Raw genomic sequence first — 27788 nt, 5'->3', positions numbered from 1 at the left:
GTGACTGCATATCAGCTGGACCTACAGCTGTATCAGCTGGACCTACAGCTGTGACTGCATATCAGCTGGACTCATGGCTATACTAGCTGGACCTATAGCTGTGACTGCATATCAGCTGGACCCATAGCTATATCAGCTGGACCTACAGCTGTGACTTTATATCAGCTGTACCTACAGCTGTGACTTTATATCAGCTGGACCTATAGCTGTGACTGCATATCAGCTGGATCCATGGCTATGAATGAGAGTAAAAAAATTGGGGTACACGGCAAACTGATGTTATGGATCACATATGGAATTATACATCTTCTGGTTTGGTGACACATACACAACAGTATTAATTCAATGGGTTATTCCAGTTGAAATCCATACACCCCTATGGAAGACATGACCTTAATCTTTCACACGGAAGTGTAGACTTCAAATAAAGTCACCCATTCAGGTAACTTAATTTGAAATTCACACTCCCTGTGTGGAAGATTAAAGTCATGTCTTCCATGGGGGGTGTATGGATTTCAACTGGAATAGCCCTATGTGGTTCTATTGTGACATATACTTTGACACAGCAGTGTACATGGCAACACTCGGGTTGGACATTCTGGCGTGCTTCCTTTTTGTGATGTGTGGGAAACAGTGCATACAAAGACACCAAAAGTAGCACCCATATACTGCACATGCCTATATTGGGTTTTTTGGAGCATTGTCCGCTTTGTGACATCCGCCCGAGGGAGATAATGGATGAAATGGGTACGTTTTACATCATTTTAACTGCTCAAAGTATGCTTAATTATATACCACATATGATTTTGAAATGTTTTCTTCCAAATGAAGAGTTAATTAATTTCCCTGTACCCCAACTTTATGATGCATGCTCTCTTTCGGTCATGGAAAAAACTGGTAACATCTAACACTTCAATATTTTATGGAAAATAATATGTCATACCAGCCCAAATACCTTCTAATCAGTGCAATGTTCTTATGAACCAAAATATTGTTACTCATAATCCAGTCAACCATCTTGATATTGGCCACATAAAGTATGACATTGAAGGCACTGACATCTTTTCCAACTTCTTTGTTGGCTAATAGCACCAAAACACAGCTTTACTACACAAGAATTCTGTGTTACAACTTCAGTACTGGTAAAATGCAGGCTTACATGGCCTTACAAAGCATCAATCCGTTTCCTCCTGCGTAGGAAGCCCTTCATGACCCATTTTGGATGAGGGAGCATCCAGTGCCCGTTAAAGATGCACATTATCTTCATCTTTGGCCCATAGCTGAGATTTGGTAGCAGCTGTGGAAAAGAAAATGTCAAAAAAGAATAACTATACATTTGTAAGGATTTTGTTTCAATCTGTCACTTGTAAAAAATAACAAAAACAAAAAGGTGTTGCAACAGACCTAACCCCAATTTAGTTACAACTTACACGGAAACTATACGGTCCACAACTTATAAGTCCCCCCCCCCCAATACTTTTTTAAATAAATCGAAAAATATTTGACGAAATGCAAACGTGTAAACAGAAGTAGCCTTATTTGTTTTACACATATGGACCAAATTATTGCGTCACGCGTCATTGCGTTCAGTCACAATGGTTCATTATGAAAAAAGAGAGACCGTTTTAAACAGTGTTAAAAGTGGCTTTCTGAGTCCATAGGAATCAGATCTCAAACAATTCAGTAGGCCAGGCTTATTCATGCGTTTGTTAAAGTTTGTTAAAGAAAACCTGACTACTATGGACTCTTTTATGCAACTTTTAAAACAGCCTCTTTTCTTACACAATTAACCAATGATGTGCGACGCTATAAATTGGTCCACAGGGGTAAAACAAATATGGCTATACATATCTTTTTACATTTTTTATATTTTTATATTTCGTAAAATATTTTTCGACTTATTTTAAAAAGTATGGGGGAGGGGGAACTTGTGTGGACTGTATACTATAATGCATCTTCAAATATCCATTGTTCATTTATGCGTCTACGCATACAACGCGATACAAACGCCCACTTCTATGAGCGTGTTACACGTTATCAACATCATGATGTAGGGTCGTCTACTGCCTGATAGACGACACCCAAAATTATGCGATTGTCCAATCAGATTATATGTCTACGTAATAGACCACTCCCATCGACTAAGAATGGGTCATCAACCATTGACATAAAATCAGTTAAAAGAACGTAACTTACTTTTGGTGTTATTAAGAAGTACTGTGACGTGTTCTCTTTACATGCCGTCTTCACAACCAGATCAAAAACCCGCCTTTCATTGCTTGGGTCCATGCCCTGTAAATTGGTGGAATGAATAACGTAACTAATAATGACTTCTGACTCTTATGGTGTATAGTTTTAGAGAATGGAAACATTGAGTTGGAAAGATAAAACAACAACTGTTTGTCAGATTAATGCAATAAGGTTGGAGGTGCGTAGCATTGTTAACAATGCCTGTACCACCTTATATTCAAGCGTTGAGTGTTAAACACTGTCAGTGAAGTGCAGTCAATAACAAATACCTTCACCAGCAGAAAGAAGAATTGGATCGCATTATTGGAATACATATGAGGACTCTTGCATATGTGGAATTAATTGCAAAATAACACCCACATGATCTTGTTATAGGACTGAACAATGAGACTTTTGTATTACACAATTTCCAACTTCATCTGTATAAACCACAATATTTTAAACAGCTATTTACCCGAAATTGTAGTATTATCTACTGAAATGATATATATATTTGCTGAATAAGCCAAGCAGCACTTCTATTTATCCCATAACATGCCCGTTGGCAAAAACCAAAGTTTCCTAGTAGACAGTATAATGATTTGGCATACTGGACAGTATGACTTAGCATTTAGCTCCTATTTATGATTTTTTGTGTTATATCTCACCTGGTTTATCTCATCTACTACTCTGAATGGACATCTATTCAGTTCTTGCAGAGCCATTAGATATAGTATAGTGGATACGCTCCTCTCTCCACCACTCTGATAATGTGATGTTAGTTCTCTTAATGCTTCTGTTTTACGGAACTTGACTCGGATGCGAATACCATACTTGTCATAATCATCCTGTAGAAAAATTGAAAAAGGATTTCAGAAATCTGTGTTTTTGTTTTATTATAGCAGCCAATCAGAAAAGCTGTTATAAAAATATGCTGAGTGTATTAATTGCGCATACTAATCAGTGTGCTTGAATCACACATGTTTGATTCAAACTGGAAGTCAAAAATTGTACAGGCAAGAGCAACCGCTGGCAGCGTATTGTATTGTGAACTGCGAAAATTGCTGGTAGCATTTGCCCAATCGCGAGCATTACTAGTGATTTGTCTCTCGATGGCTGCAACTACCAGTAGTATTAATAGGGACACAAGAATTAATCTCACCTCATTTTCTCCTTTGTGTAGATCCACCTCACCAGCGCAGCCCATGGCTGAGAAGAACTTAGAGAAGTTTGCATTGATTTCATCAATGAGTTTCTGTAATGCTGTCAACCATTCTGTTCTCACAGCCTGTATCTCCTGCATGTGGTTATCTAATCTAACAGCTTCTGTCTCAACCTAAAAATGGAGAATATGGCAATGTTACATTTGATTGTTTTATAATTCTAATAATAAAGAACATTGACTTATACTTTTACTTGAAAACAAATATGTTGGGGGTTGTAAGATTTTCTTACATCTGTAAAGTAAACTTACTTTGTGGAAATTTTAAAGGACAAAATCTTGCTTAAGTGTGCACTGACTGTCCAGCTGCACAGAAGGTACAATGACAAGAATGATTTCTTTTCTATCTGCCAAATAATCACAGCATTTCTCAAACATTTGCCAACTCTAGCAGTAATTCCAACTCCAAAGTTTATCTCTGGATCTCTTCCTTTCTATCTGTCAACCTTTACATTCTCCTACTTTTTTAATGAGTGTTTCAATCGCTTCATTCCTATTCTGGCAATCAGTGATCACAGTTTGAAATCCTCAGGATGATTACTTTATTGCGCTATTCCATTTGAAATCCCATACACCACCTATGGAAGACATGACCTTAATCTTCCACACAGGGAGTGTGAATTTCAAAATGAATGAACTCCATTTGACTCCACCCTGTGTGGAAGTTTAAGTTCAATTCTTCCACAGGGGGAGTATGGATTCTAACTGTAATAGCCCAATTCCTTAGCTAAATCAAAGAAAAGAATGGTAACCCTTTAACATGTCTTTCAATCTCTTCTATATATTACTTCACAGTATTAACATTACAACAACCAATTATATCTGGCAACCTTTCAGCATCCCTACCTATTGTTACCTATCATGCAATAAGTTACAATACCCGTACCCCTTCTGTGAGTCTCAATCTTGTTTCTATTTTGCTAACCTTTAGGATAACCTTTCTTTTTTCAACCTTTACATTTTGCTATCCAGTACACTCACCTCTTTGGAGAGTTTGTCAATCTCCTCCTTTCTATTCTCGTATTCTTCCACAACACTCTGGTCTGTCTCAAAGTAGCACTCTGCTCTGGCTCTCTCACTGTGGATCATCACATCCATTTCCTCTATGGTGTTTGGGTACGACTTGAAGGCCTGCAACGGAAAATATGTCAAGTGTTAGTAACAATTGCAATACTAGCTTGAGATGAAACTCCACCACTAAGTATAAGCCAAGAATTTAATTACATAATACCAAATACAACATCCTGGGCAACCTAGAGGCATCCGATGCATAATATAAGATAATCTGATCAGACTAAAATCAACAATAATGAAATTGAGATATAGGCAAAAATATAGAGAAATAAAGAGGAAACAACATAGTGGATCTAATTGTATGCAAATCTATTTGTTTAAGACTGTATCTTCACCCTCTATAGGTGTTAAAAAGCAATTGGTAGGATGATGCACTGTGAGTGTGTGGATATGCCCACAAGGCCCATTAATGCCACAAGGCCCATTAATGCTACAAGGCCCATTTTTTACTTCCACAATATAAGCTCTTGTAAGGTTATACTCATGCACATGCAAAGAGGAATAGTGACCGCATACTCTCTTTCTAAAGAAGTTCAGGCTAGAATTAGCCTCATTCACAAACCGTGATGCCTCTTGAATAGCGAGCACCAAGCGTATCGAGGTGTATTGGTGGAATATCTTGGATCATCATAGGCATTAGAGTACAGCACAGAGCCTGTGCTAGTTCAGGTGAGACAATAATGTGTTGTCTATTGGTATCCAACTAACAAGTACAGAGCAACAAAAGAATGCAGCATATATAGGCTTCCTCATGTGCCCAACAAACCAGTTACAGATTTCAATATTGCAAAGTCACTATGTTGCATTATGTCCAACTTGGACAAAGTGATTTCTCTACTTTTGCTTTTTATAAGCCTAGATACAAACCTGTGGTGTGTCTTACGACAAACCATGAAGCACAGAGCAAAAGCAACAATAATTTTTTGCACTGCTAAAAAGTAAATAACAACACCCTCATCGGTATTTGTCATTATGAAAAAATCATTAGAAAAATTAAAAAGCAATATAAAAATTGCTACATAAACCCTACCTCTTTGAGTGTATTGGACGGTTCGTCACTTCCAGTTTTCTCCCTAGCGACTTGCATTAACCGTTTTGCTGTCTCCTTAACTTCGCGTACAAGTGTCTGTAGGTTCTTAAATTCACTCTGCAGATAAAAAAAATAATTTGAGGCTCACATTTATTCACTAAAATTGAAATATGACAAGGAAATGTTATCAATGTGCTGGCGACTTCATTCATTGTTCATATATACAAGTTGTCTAACGGTGCATGAATGGTTGAGAGCTGAGATTAAACAATGTTCATGCCCGCAGCTTTAGCATGCCAATATTGGTATAAAAAACGCACAAAAATCACAGTTCAAACTATGCTAGACCTTATATTTTGTTATTATTTGAATTATTATTTGAAATTTCAATCATCAAATGTTGGAGAATGTGTGAATGGTGTGCAATAATATAATTGAGGCACAGTGGGTTTACAGAAGAGTAGTTTTGAATAGATAATCTTGAAGATCATTAGTTTACTCTTACTGCTTTGAGACTCACAATTTTGTAGTTACAAATTGTTGATCCCCTTCTAGCACTGGTTCACCTTACATCTGACCTAACATTACTTTTGCCTAACTTTACCTCAAGTGCTATTAGTTTCTGTGACATATCTCTGATGTCATTTTCAAGTTTGGTTTTCCTCTGCACAGCATAGGAATACTGTAAGCTTAGCCTCACTTTGTCTTTGGTCTTCACAACACAATCCTAGAATCAAGCAAAAACTCAACATTAAAACAATAATCCTGCAAACTAAAAACAGTGTTAGGTTGTACACCCAGGTATGCTTTCAAACAAGCCGTGATTTGCAGTTCTCAAAAGAATTACAGGGTGTCAGATACAAGTGATGAGCTCCACAAAGAATGAGTTACACCTGAGCACCATCTAAAATGCCACTTAAAACATAAATAATTATTTAAATGTTATTGCTACCGAAGGCACATTATTTGGGTGTAAATGAAAGGCAGAAACCTTTATTTCTATTCATTTACTGCAAAAAATACCATACCCCAATCACTGTATAAAAGAACACACCACATCTGAAAAATCCACACATCCCTCGTCTTATTTGACGCAAAGCAAAGTCTTGCCTTTTTTATTTGTTATTGGCATGATTTTTGTGTAATTATCTGATGCACCCCCTTTATCATTCCCATTCTTTTTCTTTTTCATTTTCTATATCTCTTTAACTCTTTCTGTTTGTCTGTCTCCTCCTGTCTTCCCCTGCTTCTGTATCTCTGAATGATTTCCATTAAAAAGCCTGTTCTTACCGCTACAAGTTTCTTGAACTCGTTGATCAGCTTAATCTTCTTGGCATTCAAGGACCGAATTTTCTTGCTGCATTGCTCTTCCTCCGCTTTAATATCCATGGCCTCTGTCTCACTCCGTTTAATGCTACGAGATAATAAAAAATGAACCAATACCTTATCATTTTGTTTGCAATGATAACTTTCTATTAAGTGTGTGGGGTGTGTATGTTACCGATTGATGGCAATTACAATACTTGTCACATATACAGACACACGTAAGCCTTTGGGCACTCCCGGCCAAATCATTAGCCTCTCAGAACTAGTGGTGTCTATTCTTCAAAAAGAATTCCTTTCCAGTCCATTCTGTGATTTTTTCACAAATGGTCCTCATCCAATGTACTCAATCAAACTTATGGAGGCCTAGTGTTGCAGGAAATGGAAGGAACTTGCACAAATTGGTTATAAATGGGCCAAAATTCATTATAAATTTACTGATGTGGGTTTTTGTCTTCATTTTTTGACCCAAGTTCCTAAAATTCTTCCCCAAATTGCCTCACATTTGAGCAAATAGGGGACGAATAGAGACCCCTCCTTAAAACTCTCTTCATCGGTTACAAAGAGGGCTATATCGAGCCAAACAGAGATTTGGCTCAGAAGATTATATCATGTAATAAGGGATGAAATCAAAACTCCACCGGCAGTTGACCGCCGGTTCCGTCCAGTCTCTAGGTTAAATACCACTAATTATGTATTACACAGGTTTCAATGGGAAAATTCCTAATTTCGGGTGGAATTTTCTCATATTCAGAACTCTCACAGTTCAATGCCACCAATATCAGGTGAAACTATACGATTTAGATGCCAAATGATCAAAAATTCAACATAGGTTGACCTGAGACTTTTCTTGTTTTAACGCACTGAACCGTAAACACCTTAAAATGACAGTGCGCCCTCGAAGCTGAAAGTTACAATATGATAGGGCGACTATTTACTAAAAACCGAAGCCGTGCGTATGAATTTTGGTACTATTACATCAAAAATGTCATATAATGAGAGAACATGTACCATTTTGAAGCATCAAACTCTAAAAAGTACTTTTTTGGCTATATACCTTGATCAATTTCAGCGATTTTAATGCAGTCTTTTCGAATGCCATGAAAACAAATAGTTACTCATCGTATTTCAATGTATCGCCCAGGCCTATTAGTGGTATTTAACCTATATTGTTCTAAAAAATGGAAACTGGTCAGAACTGGTGGTCAACCGCTGGTCGAACTTTGAATTCATCCCTAAACCAATCTAAATCATTAGCTCTGTTCTCAAGGCAGTAGTGCCCATGTGTTAAAACCTTACGCCTTCGTTTTGGCATCAATCTGCTGCATGTTAAGTCTCCGCCTATCTCTTTGTGCTAACAATCCCTGCTTGATTTCAGTCAGCTGGTTTAGTCTAGCTTGGCAGCCCTTCCTCTCGCTTGACAGGTCTCCATAGCGGCGCCTCTCCTCCCGAATTAGTTGCTCCAAATCCTGTACAAATGAAATAAATGGTAAGTGAATTCTTGGTGCAATGTAGATTATATATGCATCTAGTACAGGGTTCTCAATTATATTTGCATGCAGGCCATGGACATGAGTCTAACAAATGTCAAAGATCTGTGTTTGTGGCAAATACGCCAGGTTTTGCTATGTTTACTGCACACGGGCCATCTTTGAGAAACCATGATCTAGTACTTGAAAATTACTTTGAAATTAATATTAACCCGAACTCGTAAAATCTTACAAAGGAAACCACTGCGCATGCATGCAATGCATGTGTCGGGCATGACGCATTCAGCCCAAGTCATAAACACCCTAGGGAATCGCTGGTTGGGCCAGCTAAACCCCTGTAGCTACAAGTTGGTGATCTTGTGCATAGCACCCGAGGGTCTAAGGTTCAATCCCGGGTGCCAAGTCAAAAATTGTTCATCTTCTCTCCTTTTTAGCTCCTCCTTTCCATTCCGATAGCCCAAAAACAGGTAAAAAGGTTAAAAATAAAATTACTTTGAAATTAATATAAATCATTTAAAAAACAAACACAAACAATTTAGAATGGGGACTGAATAGAGCCATCTTGGTTACCCCATTTATTATTGAAGACTGTGTTTCACAAGTTTAATATGCTAGATATTGACCTCCCAAGGCCTTGTTTAGACTGGGTTTGATAGGTCTGGACTAGACAGGTCTTGGCAGAGTATCACTAAGCACTTAAAGATAAATGCTGGGTGTGCTTGTTGAACAAGTTCAGATTTTAAAATCAGTACAACATGCTGCTCACAAAGGCTATCCCTTACAAACTATCAAGTCTCTTAGCTTAGACTGGGCTCTTACAGTTAAACCCATTTTGATCCAAGTGGATGTGTTATGTTCTAATAGAAACTAATTACCTGGATTTGACCTTCTACTTCTCTTTTAGCAGTCAGGTCCACAGTGATGTTCAACAACCTGGCTTCACCGACAGCCGTGTTGGTAGATGACGTATTCTTGTTACCATATCGGGATTGTCTAATATTATAACATTGACCGGGCGTGTAAAAACGCCTCAATTGGCACTCCTTGATGGCCTGAAATACAAAGATATCAGTGTGCATCATTACAACTCAAATTCAACACTCAGATAATAATTAGAACTAGAAGCCAATATACAAAATGTAGCTACATCTTTTTGCTTGGATTTAAGACCTCATCCGTTTAATCGTTTAAGAAATAAAGATACAATGATCCAAAAACCCAAGGAAGATTCGCATTCAAAGGTTGCAGTTTGCTCCATTGCATACCCTACTGATTTGTTCACAAAGCGTTATCGAAAAAGCGAACTAGAGCTGTGCTTCCATTGATTAGCACATTAAAAATATATAGCACAGTGCTTTCCATTGATTAATGATTAGAACATAAAAGTGCAACATTTGATTTCCTTATTTTGTTGGGTTTTCGATCACCGTTTCTTCATTTCTCAACCAATTTCGACAAATGAGGTCTTAAATCAGAGCTAAAAAAGAGTACAGGCATTGGCTGCTTGATTTAATTTTGATATTATTATACAGATATATTTAATATTGGTCTTTGTTTATGGTATACAGGGGTGATCATAACCTTAATTCTTTTGCAGTCTGCACATTAATATACAATGGTCTTTCATTTCTTACAAGATCAACTCATCACCTTTTTCCTCTAGTCCCAATTTTACCTTATTTGACTCTTTTAAGAGTATTTTTTTATTTTTTTATTTGACTCTTTTATTTGACTCTTTTAAAAAGCAACTGTTAAATGTCTCTTTGATTATCAATCAAGAAAGTGGAAAAAATATACTCAACTCATATTATGGGCAATACCATTTGTAGAAAGGGGAGCAACAAAGCCCAATCCAAAGATATTCTCAGTTTAAATTAATGGTATCACTTACTGATGAATGCTTGTACTGCATCAGTGTTATAAAGTATCATATAGCATTAGCAATCAATAGACAGTTTCAAATCAATATCGGAAACGTTCAGAAAACCTGATCATGTGCACCAGGTGCATGGGAAGCAGCGTAATAATGTATACCTCGTGTAAATTCACATAAGTGCTCGCCAGTGACACACATTATGCTTACATGCTGCATCCCACAGATGCAATGACGACCCAAAATATTATTATAAACTGGGTCATCATAAACAAATGGCAGCCATTTTCGGAAAAGTTAGATCTGAAAACATCTATATAAATGAATAAAGTTCTTAGGCCATCTTAATTAAATCCTGTGTCTCAAAGCTGCCGCGCGCGTTATTAAAATTGTGCGCATAGTCCTCTTTTAAAATCAAGAAAATCCTTTTTTTTTATGTCTTTTTATTTTTTTTTAACAAAAAGGCAAAAATAAAACCCAAAATTCATATTTGATCATGAGTTTCAGATCTTTTTTGCAAATTTTGGACATGAAAGCAACAAAAGAGAAGAATACTAGTTTGTAGCAGTGACTTTATTTGTCTACTATTCCAACATCTGCAACATTGGATAATTTTTGCACAAAATTCTTGTTCGAAATCCTGAACTAACACATAAAAAAATAAACATTAAAAAAAATACAATAAAAAAAAACCGCATTCCCCATTAGGTTTTCAATTTCTTACAAGCTTTGAGACACAGGATTTAATTAAGATGGCCTTATGTGTAAAAGAATGTGCCACAACTTACCTTTTCCTTATTTCGTTCTGTATGCTGGGTGCCCAGCGGCACATCTTGCAGTCTGTACTGCTTACAGAGGTAAGCCTTTACAGCTTCAGGAGCATCAAATAAATCACTGAGGTAGTCAGTAAATCCCCATGGACTGCACATGAAACGAATCAATTAATTAATCTATTAGAGTCATGACAGAGGTGTCCTATGAACATGGAAAACCTCACTCCCTTGAGAAGGTTTTGTGATTCTAATCAACGGTCAACTGGAATTGAGGTAACATTGTTATATGCATATTTCAAATGGAAGAGCCCAATTGCTGAGCGACAAGTGGATGGTATTTTTACCAATGAGGTAGCTAGCTTTTCCCAACACAACAAAAAGCATGCTACCTCATTGGCTAGAAAAGAAGCTCTCGTTGCTCAGCGGTGGAGTATTAATTCAGTGTAAGCCAGTTTGTCTATACATATTCATGACACAGTTCTAGTACCTACTTAGTGCCACTGATTTCCAAGAAGTATATGTGACATGATTAAGGGGAATGAGTCACATGTCGACCCTGGTCGAAAATGAGTTTTACATGTGTTTCTAGGAAAGGCATTTAGAGCTTTCAGCAACTGGAAACCGCATTTTGATACAACTTTTCTTTGTGAAGTTATGTCAATTTATCAATCGCTGAAAACAATATAAAACAAAAGAATTTTAACACTTTCCTTGCCAATATCTCAAAATCAATATTAGCAACATCCAACTTATTTCCCTTGATCTTGTCACATATGATTACTGATATTTTTAAAAGACACAATAAGGCTAATTTCAGAAATTATTTAACTGTTACAAAATATTATGCATTTTGTTTACTTCAGTAAGTAATACCTATTTTGTTTCATTGGAAAAGTTGAAATTTCTGTTCATTCAGATTTTTTGGAAGGGTTGGAAACTCATAAATCTGAACAAATCTGATTAAATTGGACCGGTGTGCCTCAGGTAAATATAATGTTGATTTATTTGAGTGACTTACTTGAGTTGTGAGATGTTTCTTTGTGATCTGTAATTCGCCATTCCTTGTGTAGGGGCTTTGACAGCGTTTACTCTCAACCTTTGCTTGTCTCGAACCTGCAAGAATTTGAATGAATTATTGATATTTACATTTTCATATCCAACTTAAAACGACACAATCTGATCCAATCAGACAGATACTCCCGAAGTGTGAAGTTTTTCACAAACACCCATACACAATCGCTTTACTGTGGGGTGTTCATATCACAACCTAGGGGTGTTATACCCACCTCTATGGCTGAAAGACATAGTTTTTGGAGCTGTCTCACACTGTGAAGCTCCACAGATGCAAAAAGGTTATTTTGGTCTTACCGTGGACATACACTCACATACATGTAAACAAAGTCAATGTTTCAGGGACATTTCAAGGAATAAAATCCCACTTCTGCCAGCTAATCGCTTCTTGGTTTATTGGTGTGGACATACATTTCTAGAAACCATAGGTCTTAGGTTCAAATCCGGCTCTGCTTCAAATTTTTTTTTGCAAGAATGCTATTTTTTTCTTCATGTTTCAGCTGCAAACATTTGGAACAATCTGCCGTTTTCAGTTCGCTCTGCCAAGAGCTTGTGTAGTTTCAAATCAAATTTGATAAACACATTTGTTCCAAAATGCTTTTAATTGACTCTTTGCATATCATGAACTATACAACAATGATGAACTGTTTTGGTGTTAATTGTTGTAATATGTTTGTATCATTGTACATAGGTTGTTTTTTGCAAAAGCGCCATGAGCGTCTCTTGACGGATACCGGCGCTTTATTAAGTGTACATTATTATTATTATTTCTGCTATAAACAATACCCCTCTGGAATTAAATGTCAGTAGTACCCTTAACTTACCTCTCTAAGAAACAATTCCATGTCATCAGCATCTTCACACACAAATGCAATCATGTCATTCATTGGAATACAGTGCTCTATGTATCTTGCATGTTGTGTGTCCAGGACGTTGATCTGTGAGTGGTATAAAGTAATTAGTGACAAACTTAACATATACTTGTGATAATAACAGTTCAAGTAAAAAAAGGTAATGGAATCGAACCTGTATTATTTAGAGGACAGAGTGCCCATCTCTCTTTTGTTAGCGTTTAGGCCAGACTCCACCGTGAAATGTTGCTGTGGGGGGGGATCACCACACTTCCTCCACAGAATACCGGTACCCATTTATACACCTGGGTGGAGAGGAGCAATCGAGATAAAGTGTGTCGTCGGGACTCGAACCCGCAACCTTCTGATTATGAGTCGGAGCCTGTTCCACTCTGCCACCATGCTCCCCCAAAACCACAAGTATTGCCTGCTTTCACCATTACCCAAGGGGATGGATGTTCATGTTGTATTTTGGATTGTCACGTGTGAGTCCAAAATAGTGTACCGCCACTGTTTATATAAGATGATTTTAGACTCACACAATTTGTAATTAACTTACCACTAATGCAATGGGTTCATGTATTGTCCTTTTGAATTTATTTGGGTTGTTACGCAGCCATTCCACAGCATTATATGTATCCCTGTACTTATTCCTCAAGGTGTTCAAGCGCTGGTTGCGTTGATCATTTAACCTCTTTAGTCTTTTTTCACATTCTGTGATGGTAAGAATATAAGACACAAAATATATACCTTTTTCTGGAAAAAATAATTGCATCTATATCCAAAGTTGGTTGTAATGAAGATTTTTTTTGAGAGCACACATAATATAAACACACATGCATATAAATTATAATTCTAGCTGTTCACGGGTGGTGCCGACCACCAAATCTAAGGGGTCCAGAATTTTGCACTTTGAATTAGACTAAACTCTAGATAATCCTCTGGGTTCAAGCTTAGAATTAGGATTTTTAATGTTTGTGTTTAATTTCCCAATTTTGATGTTCAATGTTTTAATACGCATCCCTGACTTCACATTATAGGGGTAAAATGGTAAATCCTTTGTGTAAGTACTAAGGAGGATAATTACCTTTCATGTCTCTCTTGTAAGTCTCTCGTTCTGATCGTATTTTTATAGACTCCTTATCAATCTTCTGGACTTCTTTGGACACTTCCAAGCGAGCAAGATGATTCTCGTCTATTTTGGGCTGAAAAGAATTACATTTATTTGCATTAAAAAAAATAATACGGAGCGTATTAAAAGTCTTTGTTTATGACTGTAAGGAACAACTTCATCCTTTTCCTATATTACAGATTAATGGCCGAATGCAAGACTATCGTAAGTGCAGTTTTCATCTTTTTACACAAGAAGCAAAATAAGTAAAGAAAAAACAACAAAATAATAACAATATTGCACTGATTGTGCTGTACAGATCATGCATTTTACATTTGGCAGCTAATCATTTTAATAATGATATAGAATGCCATTTTTAGCAATCTATAATCCTCTCTTTCTGCCACTTTTGTGAAGGTTAATTTTCTAGTTTTAGCGTGTTAATGCTCAAAACTCTGAAGAATAGCTGCTCTATACATGGTCCACAACTTATAAGCCCCCCTAATCCTTTTTAAAATAAGTTGAAAATATTTTATGAAATGTAAAAATGTAAAAAGGTATGTATAGCCCTATTTGATTTACACATGTGGACCAATTTATAGCATCACACATCATTTGCTTTCAGTCACAATGGCTAATTGTGTAGAGGCCATTTTAAAAGTTGCACCTGAGTCCATAGCAGTCAGTTTTTTTAACAAACACACAAATAGACATGGCCTACTGTAATGTTTGAGAGTTGACTCTTATGGACTCAGATGCAACTTTTAACACTGTTTAAAACAGTCTCTTTTTTTTTACATAATGCACCATTGTGACTGAACGCAATGACGTGTGACTCTATACTTTGGTCCACATGTGTAAAACAAATAAGGCTACCCATACCTTTTTACAAGTGTGCATTTCATCAAACATTTTTTTATTCATTTTAAAAAGTATTTGGGGAGGACTGTGGACCCTATATTTTACCATTATGGGTTTTATTGAGCTATCAAGGGTCTTTCAGGTAGGTATCACCATGTCACAAGATAATAATATTTTTACTTCAACCTTTGACCTTACCTGCAGATCATCAGCCGGTTCCATCTCTTCTAGTTCTTTTCTCAACCCCTCAATAATTTGCTTCCACCCTTGCACTCTACAAAACAAAACATTAACCGTATTGGATCAGTATCAAATAACAGTTTGCCAATAAACTCCAGATATGGAAAGTATTTCCTGGTGGAAACGTTTTCTATCAATGGCAAGGTTCTCTAGCAACCAAGAAGGGAATTGCATTAGACCAACTTGTGTTTACCCAACAGAGCATTTAAAAACCCCATACCACTGTTTCACACTTCAAAATGGGTACCGGGGTAGTGACATGGCTTTGGCATTGATGATTGATTTCAATGTGTACTCCACTGGTCACATGTTCCTACTAGGCTAAAATCCTTCATCTTCTACACTGCGCATGTATTTGTGTTATGCTTGTAGTGACAACTATATTCTTGCCCAACTTTAATTGTGCACCACAACGTGACTGCCTATCGGCACCTTTATCTTACCATGACTGCTACTTATTTATATAGCATGCAATGTTGCTAACAATAAACTTACTGTCTAAAATAAACTTAATCTTACTTACATTTGGTCAATATTTAGGTTCCTATGCCTGATAATACAAGAGTAAATTCCTCATCTGAATTAGTTGTTTTTTCATTTACATTCTCTCTCAATATCCAACACAAAACTTACTTATTTCTCCTCTTCTGCTCTTGATTCTTCTTGTCCTTCAAATCATCCACAGCTTCCTGTACTTCACTGTTGAGTTCAGCCAGGCGATCATGCTTGCGATTTGCATTATTAGCTGCTTGTCGGACTTCATTTGTCTGCAAAATGTTATTTGAGTCTATATAACATGCATATAACAGGAATACAATGGACATTTATTATATTAGGGCACTTGGGATGGTATTTCCAGAATCAACTGGATTCCCCTCATATCTCAGATTCAATTTTCACTCCATAACTGTGACTTTAGCAAGCCTTGTGAAAAGGTTTGACCAAAATTATCATACTTTATAAGGTCAATTCTTGGATGCAGAAGAACCCCAGGTGCAGAAATGTGGGCAAATTCCTTTTTAAAAAATGCACCTTGTAAAAGTTGCCTAATTACTGCCCCTTCCACATGTCCCTTTTTTAAACTTTACTTACGATTTCCTTCATTTTCACATCAACTTGCTGTAAATCCCTCTGTGCAGCATCCAGCTTCGCCTGGAGTGGAGAGTTTTGTCTCCTAGCATCCCTCACTAGTTTTGTCAACTCTTCCTTTCTGTTTTTCTGTGTTATGTACTCCACACGCTTGTTGTCATATTCCTGATGGAAAATGATGTTCATATTTTTTCATTTGACATTCACTCTATTCACAATACAGTGTATTTGGATCAAATAAATATGTGACATGATCAAGGGGAATGAGTCACATGTCAACCCTGGTCGAAAATGAGTTTTACATATGTTAATAAAGAGTACATTTAGAGCTTTCAGAAACAGAAAACCCCATGATGATATGACTTTTCTTTGCAAAGTTATGTCAATTTATCAATCTCTGAAAACAATAAAAAACAAAAGAATTTTAACACTTTCTTTGCCAATATCTCAAAATCAATATTAGCGACATCCGACTCATTTTCCTTGATGTCACATATAAGCTTTTCTAACATGACCCAATTTTTCAGTAAAATGACTCAGTATCCTAACAGGCATTTTTTGTGTGTGTAAACTAGAGCATTGCAATTGTTGTTAAGTAAATGTAGCATAAGTATTAGCACAAGTAAATTATTCCTTGACCAGGCTAAATCATATCATGGTAGACACATTTCAAGATGAACCTGGTAGATGCAATTAGCATGTATATGTGATGCGATCAAGCAAAATGAGTCTGATGTCGATCAAAATAAAAATTCAGTTTTCAATCTCATTATAAGAGCCATTCTCAGAGATCCCATCAAAATTAGACTTAGGGTTCCAGAGATATGGCTAGTGTTGCTCAGAATAAAATACAAAGGAAGTTGAATACTATTATTGATTATATCTCAAAATCAATATTCCCAACATCGGACTCATTTTGCTTGATTGCATCACATATAGTCACCGGGCATTTTAAATCAAATATTGGATGTGTTTAAATTCCTAGCTTTGAGCCCAGTTACAGGCAAAAAACAATGCTGATTGCGCACTAATTTTGACATTTTATTTTGATATCAAGATAGTAACAATATCAATTATTATCTTTTTTTTTTCAGCTAGGATCCCCCCTTTTTTTTAAATTTCTGCAGATAAAATAAAGTAATTTTAGAAACACATGTCCTGTTCTATTGGTTCATCTAATCTGTTCTGAGTTTGGATTATTAGAGTACTATTCATTATTTGACTTATTTTTACATGACAAACAATTTATGAGACCATGCATTTCGTTAAAATCCGAGCAGATTTTGTTTTTGGCCCATGGAGCCTAAAATCTATTGTATCCATTTCGACTGCACACAAAAAACTTCACCTTGTTAGTGAAATACTTACGACCCATGCCCTTTTCTTCTCTAGTATTTCCACCCTCTCCAGGAGTTGTTGCCTTGTGTTATATCTCTCCACTTCCGTCTCCAGCCTCTCATTCTGCTGAACTAATTTTTCTAAAGTTTGTTTTTTCTCCTTGTGGTTATGTTGTAACTGTTTCTCTTCATGTCTGTAGTCTTTTAGGCGGCAGTGGTTCTCATACAGAGACGGCTGCCCAATCTGTCAAATAAGTGAGATCCAGAGAGATTAGATTTAGAGAGTTGGGACTCTGCCTTGTTTGCTTGTTGCTCATAGAGGGCAAAATAGTGTACCTCTAGATTATTTTGTCTATGCAGTATGCACCCACAACAAACTTCAGATGCATCATTGCCCACAGACTACTACAGACCATGTATCAACAGTCAAAGTCCCCATGTATTGTATAGTATGATTTCTCGCATATTCTTGAGGGCCGATTGTTCGATCGTGCTGTGTCTAACAATTACGTCAGCGCCGGGTGCCTTTGCATATACGCGATAGAGCGTTGCGTGCTTTCGCGATTACGCGATAGACCGTGAAAATACACGGAAATTGCATAGCAGTCTTGCCTGTCGCATTTCATGGAACAATCGGCCCTCATTATCGGGTGATGCGGAGACTTTGACTGGTTGTACAGCCTCTGTTTTCTCTATCCTCTGTGGTCATTGCATTATGTGTGTAATGCATTGTGCCAATAGCACACACTAAGCGCTACAGCTTAAAGACACAAATTATTGTTTGATTTCGGTCTTTTGCTGATAAATGTCGGAGGTACACTTTTCACATGGGCAAAAGATATAACAGACAAACCCAACAGCATAATATTTAAAATTATATATTTATTTTGACCTTGAGAACTATATTATTCAGAACAAAAACAAATAGATCAGTAAATTGTCCTAGCCAGAAGAGGGGGTTTCAGACTTTTGTGGTTGGTAAAAAAATTCACAAAAATACAAAATAACATATTGCAAAATGGCCTCAAGTGACCCCTAAATGACCTTTGACCTAACACCTATTGATAACACACATGTCAATGTACCTATAGGGTCATTGTGTCCAAGTCCAATTGAAATTAATCAAAGTATGTGGGAGAAATCAGCAAACGGGTTATCATTTTCTTTGCAAAAGGTTAAACATTTTCTTTCCAAACTTCAATTGGCAGGACAATTAATTGTCAAGAGACCAAATCATATTCAACAAGTTATTATTTACTTACTGCCTGTTCTGTGTTATCCAGAAGTTCAATGTTGGACATGTTGGCAAATTCAACTACCTTATCCTGTAAAACAATGCAGGCAAGAAGTTTTGTTAATAATAAGAGTAAATAATTAAAACACATGTATAGAGATAAAAGTGACTGATGATCTAGATGTTGGTCAAACATGTTCATCCTAGATAATCTTGGGTTTGTGGCAAACATTTATAAGTACCTTTCTGCAGTTTTTTTTTATCAGGGATGTAACAGATCCATTTATGAAAATCAAGCACTTGCATGCAAAATCAGGAGAACACAGAGGCTAAAGGGGTATCACCATTAAACAAAATTCAGTATCAAAATGTGTTTTAAATTAATGGTCCCATTTCCTAAAATCCACAAATTTCCAGACGACTTACTGTTGACTGTCCGAAATTTAAAAGTTGTCTTGGACAATAGGGAAGATCACAGTGCTGGTGCAAATTATAAACTTGCAATCAATTTTGATTGATTTATTATACTAGAAATTTCAATCGAATGAACACAGCCTGCCATAGTGTGACAATTGTTTGCACTTGTGCACCCGTAATACGGAAGTGAATCCAACCATGCCAACACACTTGTGATTGGTTAGTATTTTAATTATTGTATCAAGGTCGTACGTTTGCATTGTAGTTCGAAATATGCGATATATGATCACGGTTGGATCTTGTACGGCTGTTGAAAGCTGTGTTCATTCAACTGAAATCTGTTAGTACATGTATAGTTGATTGCACCACATACATGATATGATAAAGCTAAATGAGTCATTTGTCGCTCATAATGATTTTGAGATACAGCCCAATAATGGTTTTCAACTTCTGTTTTATTCTGAGCAACTCTAAAATGATCATATGTCTGGAACCGTAAGTCCAACTATGATAGCGTATTAATCAAAATAAAGTTCTAAAAATTTTTTTTTTTTGATTTTGAGCGACAAAGACTCATTTTACTTGATCGTATCACATACGTAACTTGATTGATTATGGTTACAACACACAAGATTGTGGTCATCAGCCCTCGAATTAAGGATCTGAAGGGACATGGCAACTTTTTAGGGCAAGTTGAAAATTGCCTTGGATTTTCACTGAAAAGGCAAGACAGCACGGCAGTTTGTAATATTTCAAGAGGGCATCATGGCAACTTGAAAATTTGAGAAGGGCACCAAGGCAATATCTCAAAAGTGAAGAAAACACAGACAAACATAGATAGATGATTTTATAATGAAGGGGCAGGGCTGGGGCACCGACAGCAACTTCATTAGAGGGCATGGCAAGTGACTGCCTTGATGGGTAAAGGTAAAGGACATATTTTGAGGGCATTACGGCAGTGGGGATGGGCACCCACGGCAAAATGCCATGGGTGCCGTGGGTTAATTCGAGAGCTGGTGGTCATAATACCTGAGGCAAGAATTGGCATAGATTTCCAATCTGTATGTTCAGCTCTCCCACCAACTTCTTTACTTCATTCATCGTTGAATGATGTCCATTCAATTCCCAATTAGACCTATTCCCCTGTTTATGGATCTCTCTCCGGATTGTGTAGTTCTTCCCGCTTGTATTATGCAGCTCTATTTCAACCACAGCTTTGTTGCAGCCATGTTTCACAAATTCTCCCACCTGGAAATAAATGGCAAAAGGTATCTGTATCTGTAGTTGGTACTACACAACGCTCCCTAGCTGGAACCAGGCGTGTAGGAATTGGTGTGCGCATGGGTTGTTTAGTCGTTTCTTAGATGTTCCATCACTGCAGTTTTGAAGCTGGCAGGGTCTTGAATTTGTATTATTGGGTAGGGCAGATTGTTCCAGGTGATTACCGTTTTGGGGAAAAATGATTGTTTGTAACAGTCTTTGTTGCAGGTGATAACTTTATAAGCAGCTGGGTGATTGTGTCGTGATTGACGCGGGTTTGGTTGCAGCAAGTCTTCGACCGGTAGGGCCAGGAAATTCAAACTAAAAGCCGCCTGATAAGAGGAACATCAGAGTGGTGGCAGTGGTGTAATATTGTGGCTTTGGAAGCCAATGTACATGTATTACATTGTGAAAATAATGTGAACATATTCCAAAAGGTATTTCAAAACTATGTTCTTTATGACAGGCAGTATTATGTATCTCTGAGCTATTTCCAAATGATGAATGAGAGGACAAATAATAACAGTGGTGTACACAGGTTAATGGGGCAGGGTTTTTGAGCGCTTCACTAACCATAATCAGACCACAATATATTTTTTACTTGTTGACCCCCAATATGAAAAACGAAACTGTTATCAACATCCCGCATATTTTTGTGGTATTTTACTTAAACATGAAGGCAAGCAACGCTCTATCCTCTATCGCTGGCACGCAATGCTGGCGTGATTGTTAGACACACACAAATGACCTGCCCTCATGAATATGCGAGAATTCATAGCATACAAAGCATAGGGACTTTGACTGTTGATTGACAGTCTTGCCAAATGGTGGCACAACAGGTAATAGCAAAAGTTAAAAGTAACAACAAAGATTAACAAGTTTTGAACAAAATTTTGGTATTACCTTTGGAAAAAAGCGAATAACCACATTTTTTTAGCAAATTTGGTTAGAAGAAAAAAAAAACAAAGCCCAAATGGGCTGGTTGCAAACATGGCAAAACTGATTTCACCTATTGGGAGACAATCGTTTTTCTTTTCTTGGCCTTAGTACTTGCTGACAACACCAGATACATGACACAAACTATTATTTACCAATTTTCACATACCCACCTGTAACCTCCAAAGGTGGGTTTACCTTAGTACTAGTAGTAGTGAGTAACGTTCACAGAGTAGTAGTGGTATTTATTTACCTCTTTAGCTCTGCCCAGCAGGTTGGTACTCCCAGCAAGACCAAGGCACATAGCACACACTATTGTTGACTTCCCAGTACCATTGGGCCCCATTATAACATTCAAATGGGGGCCTGGATAAAACTCGCAAGAATCATAAGTTCTGGAAGAAGAAAAAATGATAATAGTTATTTACACTGTAGATAGATTATCTTGTGGTTTTTGTTGTTAGGTTCAAAGGAGCTAAATTTATAACCCCTTGTGTATTACAACATATGTGACGCGATCAAGCAAATCAGTCGGAATATATTGATTTTGAGATATACCGTATTGTTTGTAATAAACGCTCCCCTTCTAATAAACGCCCCCCTCCAATGTTTCTGTGAAAAATTGACAAAAATGCGAACATTTCCATGACATATCGTGTAGGTAAGCTTAAAACTTGCATCAGTCATGTCAGTCACGATCGCTAAATTGAATGGACAAAACCTATTATGACTCAACTCCCATCCATTTCATTGCCTAGTTATGGTAGAATTTCACCAATTCCATGCACTTACAGGTGTAATTTTGTTGTATTCCCCACGAAAATATCATTTTCCGTGGGCGCCGCCATCATGTTTAGTGTAAATCCCTCCTTCTAATAGGAGCACCATCGGGAAATTGAACACGATTTTTAAGCTTTTTTCACTGACAATTCACTTCCAATAAACGCCCCCCTTTTGGAAAAATGCAACGCCCCTGGGGCGATTATTACAACCAATACGGTAGCCAAACAAAGGAAATATTTCCTTTTGTTTCCTCTTGTTTTGGAAACTCTTTTAATTGCACATATCTTTGGAAATACATGTAGTTGTTTAATTTCAATGGGGTTTTGTGCAAAATCTAGCTTTGTAAATGCTGTTTACTATCCTATAAGAAACTGAAAATTTGATATTTCTAAGTTCCGAGTGATTTTGCTTCAGGGTTCGGGTTTTGCCGGCAAAAAACTCACATATAGTCACTCAAATATTAAAAAGTAACACAGAAAACTCATAAACAGTAACACACAAGTTTTAATGAATCATTCAACATATTTTTTGTCTCATCAAGTTCTTAAAATTAAAAAGTTTTGAATTTGATATATGTCACATTTCGGTTAAATGCACTTGAGCAATGAAAATTCATTAAGGGGGTACTGGGGTACTACACCCCTGGCCAATTTTGTGCCTATTTTTGCATTTTTCTCATAAATTATAGCGCATTGGTGACAAGTAATATGTATATTATAGGGGCAAGGACTAGAACTACTGCACTGGAAATTTTATTTCAGCACAGACAACAGTTGTGGAGTTACAGTCAAAAATGAGGGAAAACCAATATTTGATCAATAAATCCATATCTTACTTAGGCCAAAAAAAAAAAAAAAGGTTCGTCTCAAAGCTTGTGCGCGCGCGCGCGTTTGTAAAATCCCGCGATTTGACAAAAAAGAAATGCGGAAATTTTTTTATTTCAAAAAAAGTTTTTAAAAGTTTTTCCAGAAAAAATCGTGAAAATCAGACTTTTTTCTCAAAATACCATGAAATAAAGTCGGAATAAAAAAAAAAAAAAAAAAATTGCATTTCGCATTTGTTTTAAATTTCTCGTGAGCTTTGAGACAAACCTTTTTTTTTTGGCCTTATCACCAATGCACTATAATTTGGCCTTGTTACACTCAGGAAATTATTTTTGTTTATGGGGTATGAACGTTTAGACAGTATTTATTGTGGGACATTAGAGCACATCAGACATATCAAATTGCATTCTGAATATGAAGAATGCCCTTCTGATATCAAATAATTTTGATTTTTTGAAATTACATAATGTAATACACATTTTATGGCAAATGATTAAAATTTATATTTTGATATTTAACAGTGCTTTCGAGTAAACTTTATAAATCTGATGATCTATACTTAAAGTGTATGTAGGTGGGATGAAAAGCCGACGATCAATTGAAAATTTTGACCTTTCGTATTGAAGATATGGATTTTCCCCAAAACACCAACAAATATTAGGTCTTTTGGGGAAAAAAATCCATATCTTCAATATGAAAGGTTAAAATTTTCAATTGATCGTCGGCTTTTCCTTTCAGCTACATACACTTTAAGAATATGTCATTAGATTTATAAAATTTACTTCGAGGACTGTTATATATCAAAAATGTGAAAAATATCAAATTTTAATAATCTGTCATAAAATTTGTATTATATCGTGAATTTCAAAATATTAAAATTGTTTGATATCAGAAAGACATTCTTCGTATTCAGAATGCAATTCGATATGTCTAATGTGCTCTCATGACCCACAAAAAATACTGTCGAAACGCTCATTCCAGATCCCTTAATCATTTGTTTTGAGATGAAAAATCTGGACTACAAATCACTTTTTTAGTTTTTGCCATTTTTGCTGGCAAACACTGTTTTTGCCAAGCGGTTAAAACCGCGGGTTTTTCCACCTGCGTCAAAAACCTGCGAACCCTGTTTTGATTGATCGCATCACATATATGTACATCCCAATTTTGTTAGACAAATATGTAGAGGTTATTGATATCTACATATTTATCCATCAATGACCCCTGCGTGTGACATAGTGAGGGATTACGTGGAACAATCTGGGTGTTTAAACTAAGGATATTCATGCAGGGACAGGCCGAAAACCTTACCTCCATCGTAAAATCCAGCCCATGCATGTCATAAATAAATCATTAAATTCATTGCGTAAATGTCAGCGATTGTGTCCATTTTGTTATTGCACCTGCGAGCAGGGGTAGCGCTAGAACTAAATACTCCAGTGTCCACAGGGACCCCCGAAACTTGCAGGAAATTAAAAAGTAGGGGGTCCGGAGTAGAGTTTGGTGAGTCCGAGTTGCACAAATGCAGCATAAACAGTATGTCTGAAATAGCGTTAGATTGAAAAACTGGGGGTCTGCAGGGACCCCTGAACTTGCAGAAAATTTAAAAACAGGGGGTCCGAACTCTATTTTGGTGGGTCCGGGACCCCAAAAAGCAACCTAGCGCTACCCCTGCCTGCGAGAGCAGTTGTCAAGCTGAATTTATACTCGATCGCTGGATCACCACGTGAATTCACCTCTCGAAAACCTCTACGAGGTTGTTGTTGTTAAGCATCGAGCACGCTGACTGGCTATACTACTTTGATAATTGCTAATTAGCAATTATCAAAGTAGAATTTGTAAACCAATCAGGTTAGACGTACTTTACTGGCGGGTCACATGGGGGTCACATTAATTAATACCGTAAAAGGCCGCCACGTTCATTGATTGGCTTACGATTGCAATGAATGTTTTTTGCAACCAATCACAAAACGGGTTATATGGCACCCGTCGGAAATTTTGCACACGTCCATGACGTCATGCCACGAGACTTCGCTTTTCTGCAAAAGCGAGCGAGTGGTATAAAGTCAGTTTCACACCTGTGATTTATGAAGCGCATCCACAGAGCATTTGACAGTTCTTCATAGATTTTGCAATTCTGAGCAACGGGATTCCATAAAATTGACGAAATCTTATGTAAGGTATTCTGCAGGATCGGTAATAATTAATATTTGTTTTATTTTGTGAGTAGTGCATGTTGAATTTAGTGAGTTTGTGGTTTTGTATGTTATGTGCTTTTCAGGAAGCGTAAATTGACAGGCCATTTAGCTAACTTGTCCACCTTATGTGTTCGTTTGCCGATTAGCTGGACACATCACACATGAATTGTGATGTGTCCAGACTGGATATAACGATGTGATACATAAAATGTACCGGTACATAAAAGAAGTTCAACACCCAGCAACCGTTAACCGTTGTGTTTCCACTGACAAAGATACCGGGTGTCACACCACATGGTCTATCTCATGAGGTGGATCACGGTTGCCGGGTGTCCACACCGCATTACTCTGAACCGATCTGTTTCCACTGAGCACATTAACCGGTAACACTCTAAACTAAACCGCATTACCCGCCAACCGTTCCCCAGTAGAAACATGCAGAATGACTTCTGCATGCAGGCATCCTATGCGACAGTACATTTTTGTGCAACCAAGCTCCATCAATCACACTTTTTTCATTTTTACTAGCCAAAAAACTCATTGGGGGTCAATTTTATATAATTTAAATTACCATAGCCTAGGGCCTAAATTACCCTGTGTAAAGATAAACACTTGTGCTGAACATCAAATTGGTCACTTATCGCTCACTGTTCAAAATGTGACATCTATACCAATTACAGTCCCCGAAACTGTCTACTTTTTAGCTGACCTCAATTCCGAAACATTTAGTGATAGTTAAAAATGCGATCCCCAATCCTTTGGTTACCTTTGGACGAATTTGTAGAAATCTCAGCGGAGTCTCCGTGTCTGAAATTCCCTGGTACAAACATCGAAAATGTCGCATTTCTCAGTCCCGTGATGATACCATATCCGCGATCGCTGTTTTCATACATGAATATGCATATCTCTGACCCCTGTAAGGTCAAAAACGTGGCGTTGATTTCAACCAATCCGATCCACCGATTGTGACCTTTCAGGAATATTTAATAAGCAGCTTGATACTGACGTCATATCTGAGGTGACAGGAGGCAGCAGACACCATTTTGGTCAACTGAACTCGACTTGTGCGTTCTTTTGGTTGACATAAATCGAACAAAATTTTCAATAACGAGTAATAGTAGGATTTCAATTTTTTATTAATGAAGTTACTTGTGTAGTTTTGAGGAATGACAAAGTTGTTTTTGGAAACTTAGATGTTTGTTTCAACTGATGATGTAGGATCGCAAGGTGAGTGAATTCCTGAAGAGATTTGCTTGTTTGGGTGATAGTAGGATACGGGATGTAGGCTAGTCCTCTGTGTTTGACCGGCTCCGACGTCTCAATTCACGCGGAATTATTCGTACCTGCTAACCAGACAGCAATACTGCGTATTGCTGTATGGAACCAGACATCATAGGCCTAAATTTGCTGGTAGGGTAGAACTCGTTTAGGGGGTGTTTAAAGAAAATTTGGTCAGGCATATTGCATGCGTACACTGTCACTATCATACTTGAGTGGCCCCCTGCTGGGTGCTGGGGGTTGTAACTTGTACGTATATATATATACACAAGTTATTGCTTGAGAAGTCTAGCCAAGAATTTGCTCACCGATAGCTTCACATTCTTGGCTAGAGACCATTGCATTGGCATTGGCATGCTGTGATGCATTCAAAATCTAGTCGGATTCGTTAAAGCATGACACCGTGTAAAGCAATACAAGTTCAGATTCAGAAGTAAACACAGCCGATCACGACAGGCGATCGCATTAAAATGTTGCTAAAATTACACTTCAGCAAAATTTTAGACTGTCCAAAGTAAATCTTGCTCAAAAGATACAGTTGACTCATCGAAATAACTTTCATCCAAATTTCAACATGAACAGAATAAATAACCTCCGGTAAAAAAAATTGCACCGCTGTCCGACCGAAAAATAATAGCAACGCACTCTACCATTGTCTACTGCGTAACTATCGTACAAATTCGAATCGAGAGTTCTCGAGTAAAAAAGTTGGTTAGAACTTTTCGAACAAATGTAGCATGGTAGGTCATGAGGTAGCCCGACAACCCTGTGGTTAAAGGGGCCAGAAAATAATTCCTGATATCTCATACCCTGGTTTGTATGGCTTTTCCTAATACTGCCAGAGCATGACAAGGAGTATTCAGCCCATCTAATTACTAGTAATAATCTGTGTGGTAAAACTTGCAAGTCTGCCGAATTCTGCATATTTTTCCTCACCACGACACACAAACACTTTACTTAAAAGCATTTTTATACTCGATACATGATAATCAGTAGGTATATAGGTATTACTTACACAAAATCTTCCAACTTAATCCTCACAATTGCCCCTTCCACTAAATCTTCGCTGTTTGAAGCCATTTTGCTTGTCAAAATAACGTGAAAATTTCGCGAATTTTTTTACCTTTGCAATTTTCGTGTTGGGGGATATACGATATAACCTCATCGCGTTTAGTGTTGGGCGCTGTAGTTGAACGTTGCTAATTTATACTCCATCGCTGAGCGATGAGCGACCGGGATGCAAAACGCAACAAAACGCTCCATCAGTGGCGTAACCACTCACTAACC

General features: G+C 37.2%; 1 protein-coding gene across 1 annotated transcript; it reads right to left on the bottom strand.

Moving 5' to 3' along the window:
• Positions 1-456: 456 nt before the first annotated feature.
• Positions 457-27638, bottom strand: LOC140158826 (structural maintenance of chromosomes protein 5-like). The gene is made up of 23 exons (XM_072182056.1): positions 27517-27638; positions 21675-21816; positions 20255-20473; positions 18837-18899; positions 17606-17818; positions 16241-16402; positions 15782-15915; positions 15107-15182; positions 14024-14141; positions 13496-13650; positions 12910-13023; positions 12033-12127; positions 11030-11162; positions 9244-9420; positions 8178-8347; positions 6846-6969; positions 6160-6282; positions 5556-5672; positions 4433-4582; positions 3392-3565; positions 2898-3077; positions 2197-2292; positions 457-1297 (listed from the first exon to the last, which is right to left on the bottom strand). The coding sequence occupies exons 1-23, from the start codon at positions 27579-27581 to the stop codon at positions 1166-1168; spliced, it is 3132 nt and encodes a 1043-aa protein (XP_072038157.1). The 5' UTR covers positions 27582-27638; the 3' UTR covers positions 457-1165.
• Between the last annotated feature and the right edge of the window lie 150 nt (positions 27639-27788).

The sequence above is a fragment of the Amphiura filiformis genome, chromosome 8, assembly GCF_039555335.1.
Source record: "Amphiura filiformis chromosome 8, Afil_fr2py, whole genome shotgun sequence".
Lineage (NCBI taxonomy): Eukaryota > Metazoa > Echinodermata > Ophiuroidea > Amphilepidida > Amphiuridae > Amphiura > Amphiura filiformis.
This window is presented reverse-complemented; position numbering and strand designations above follow the sequence as displayed.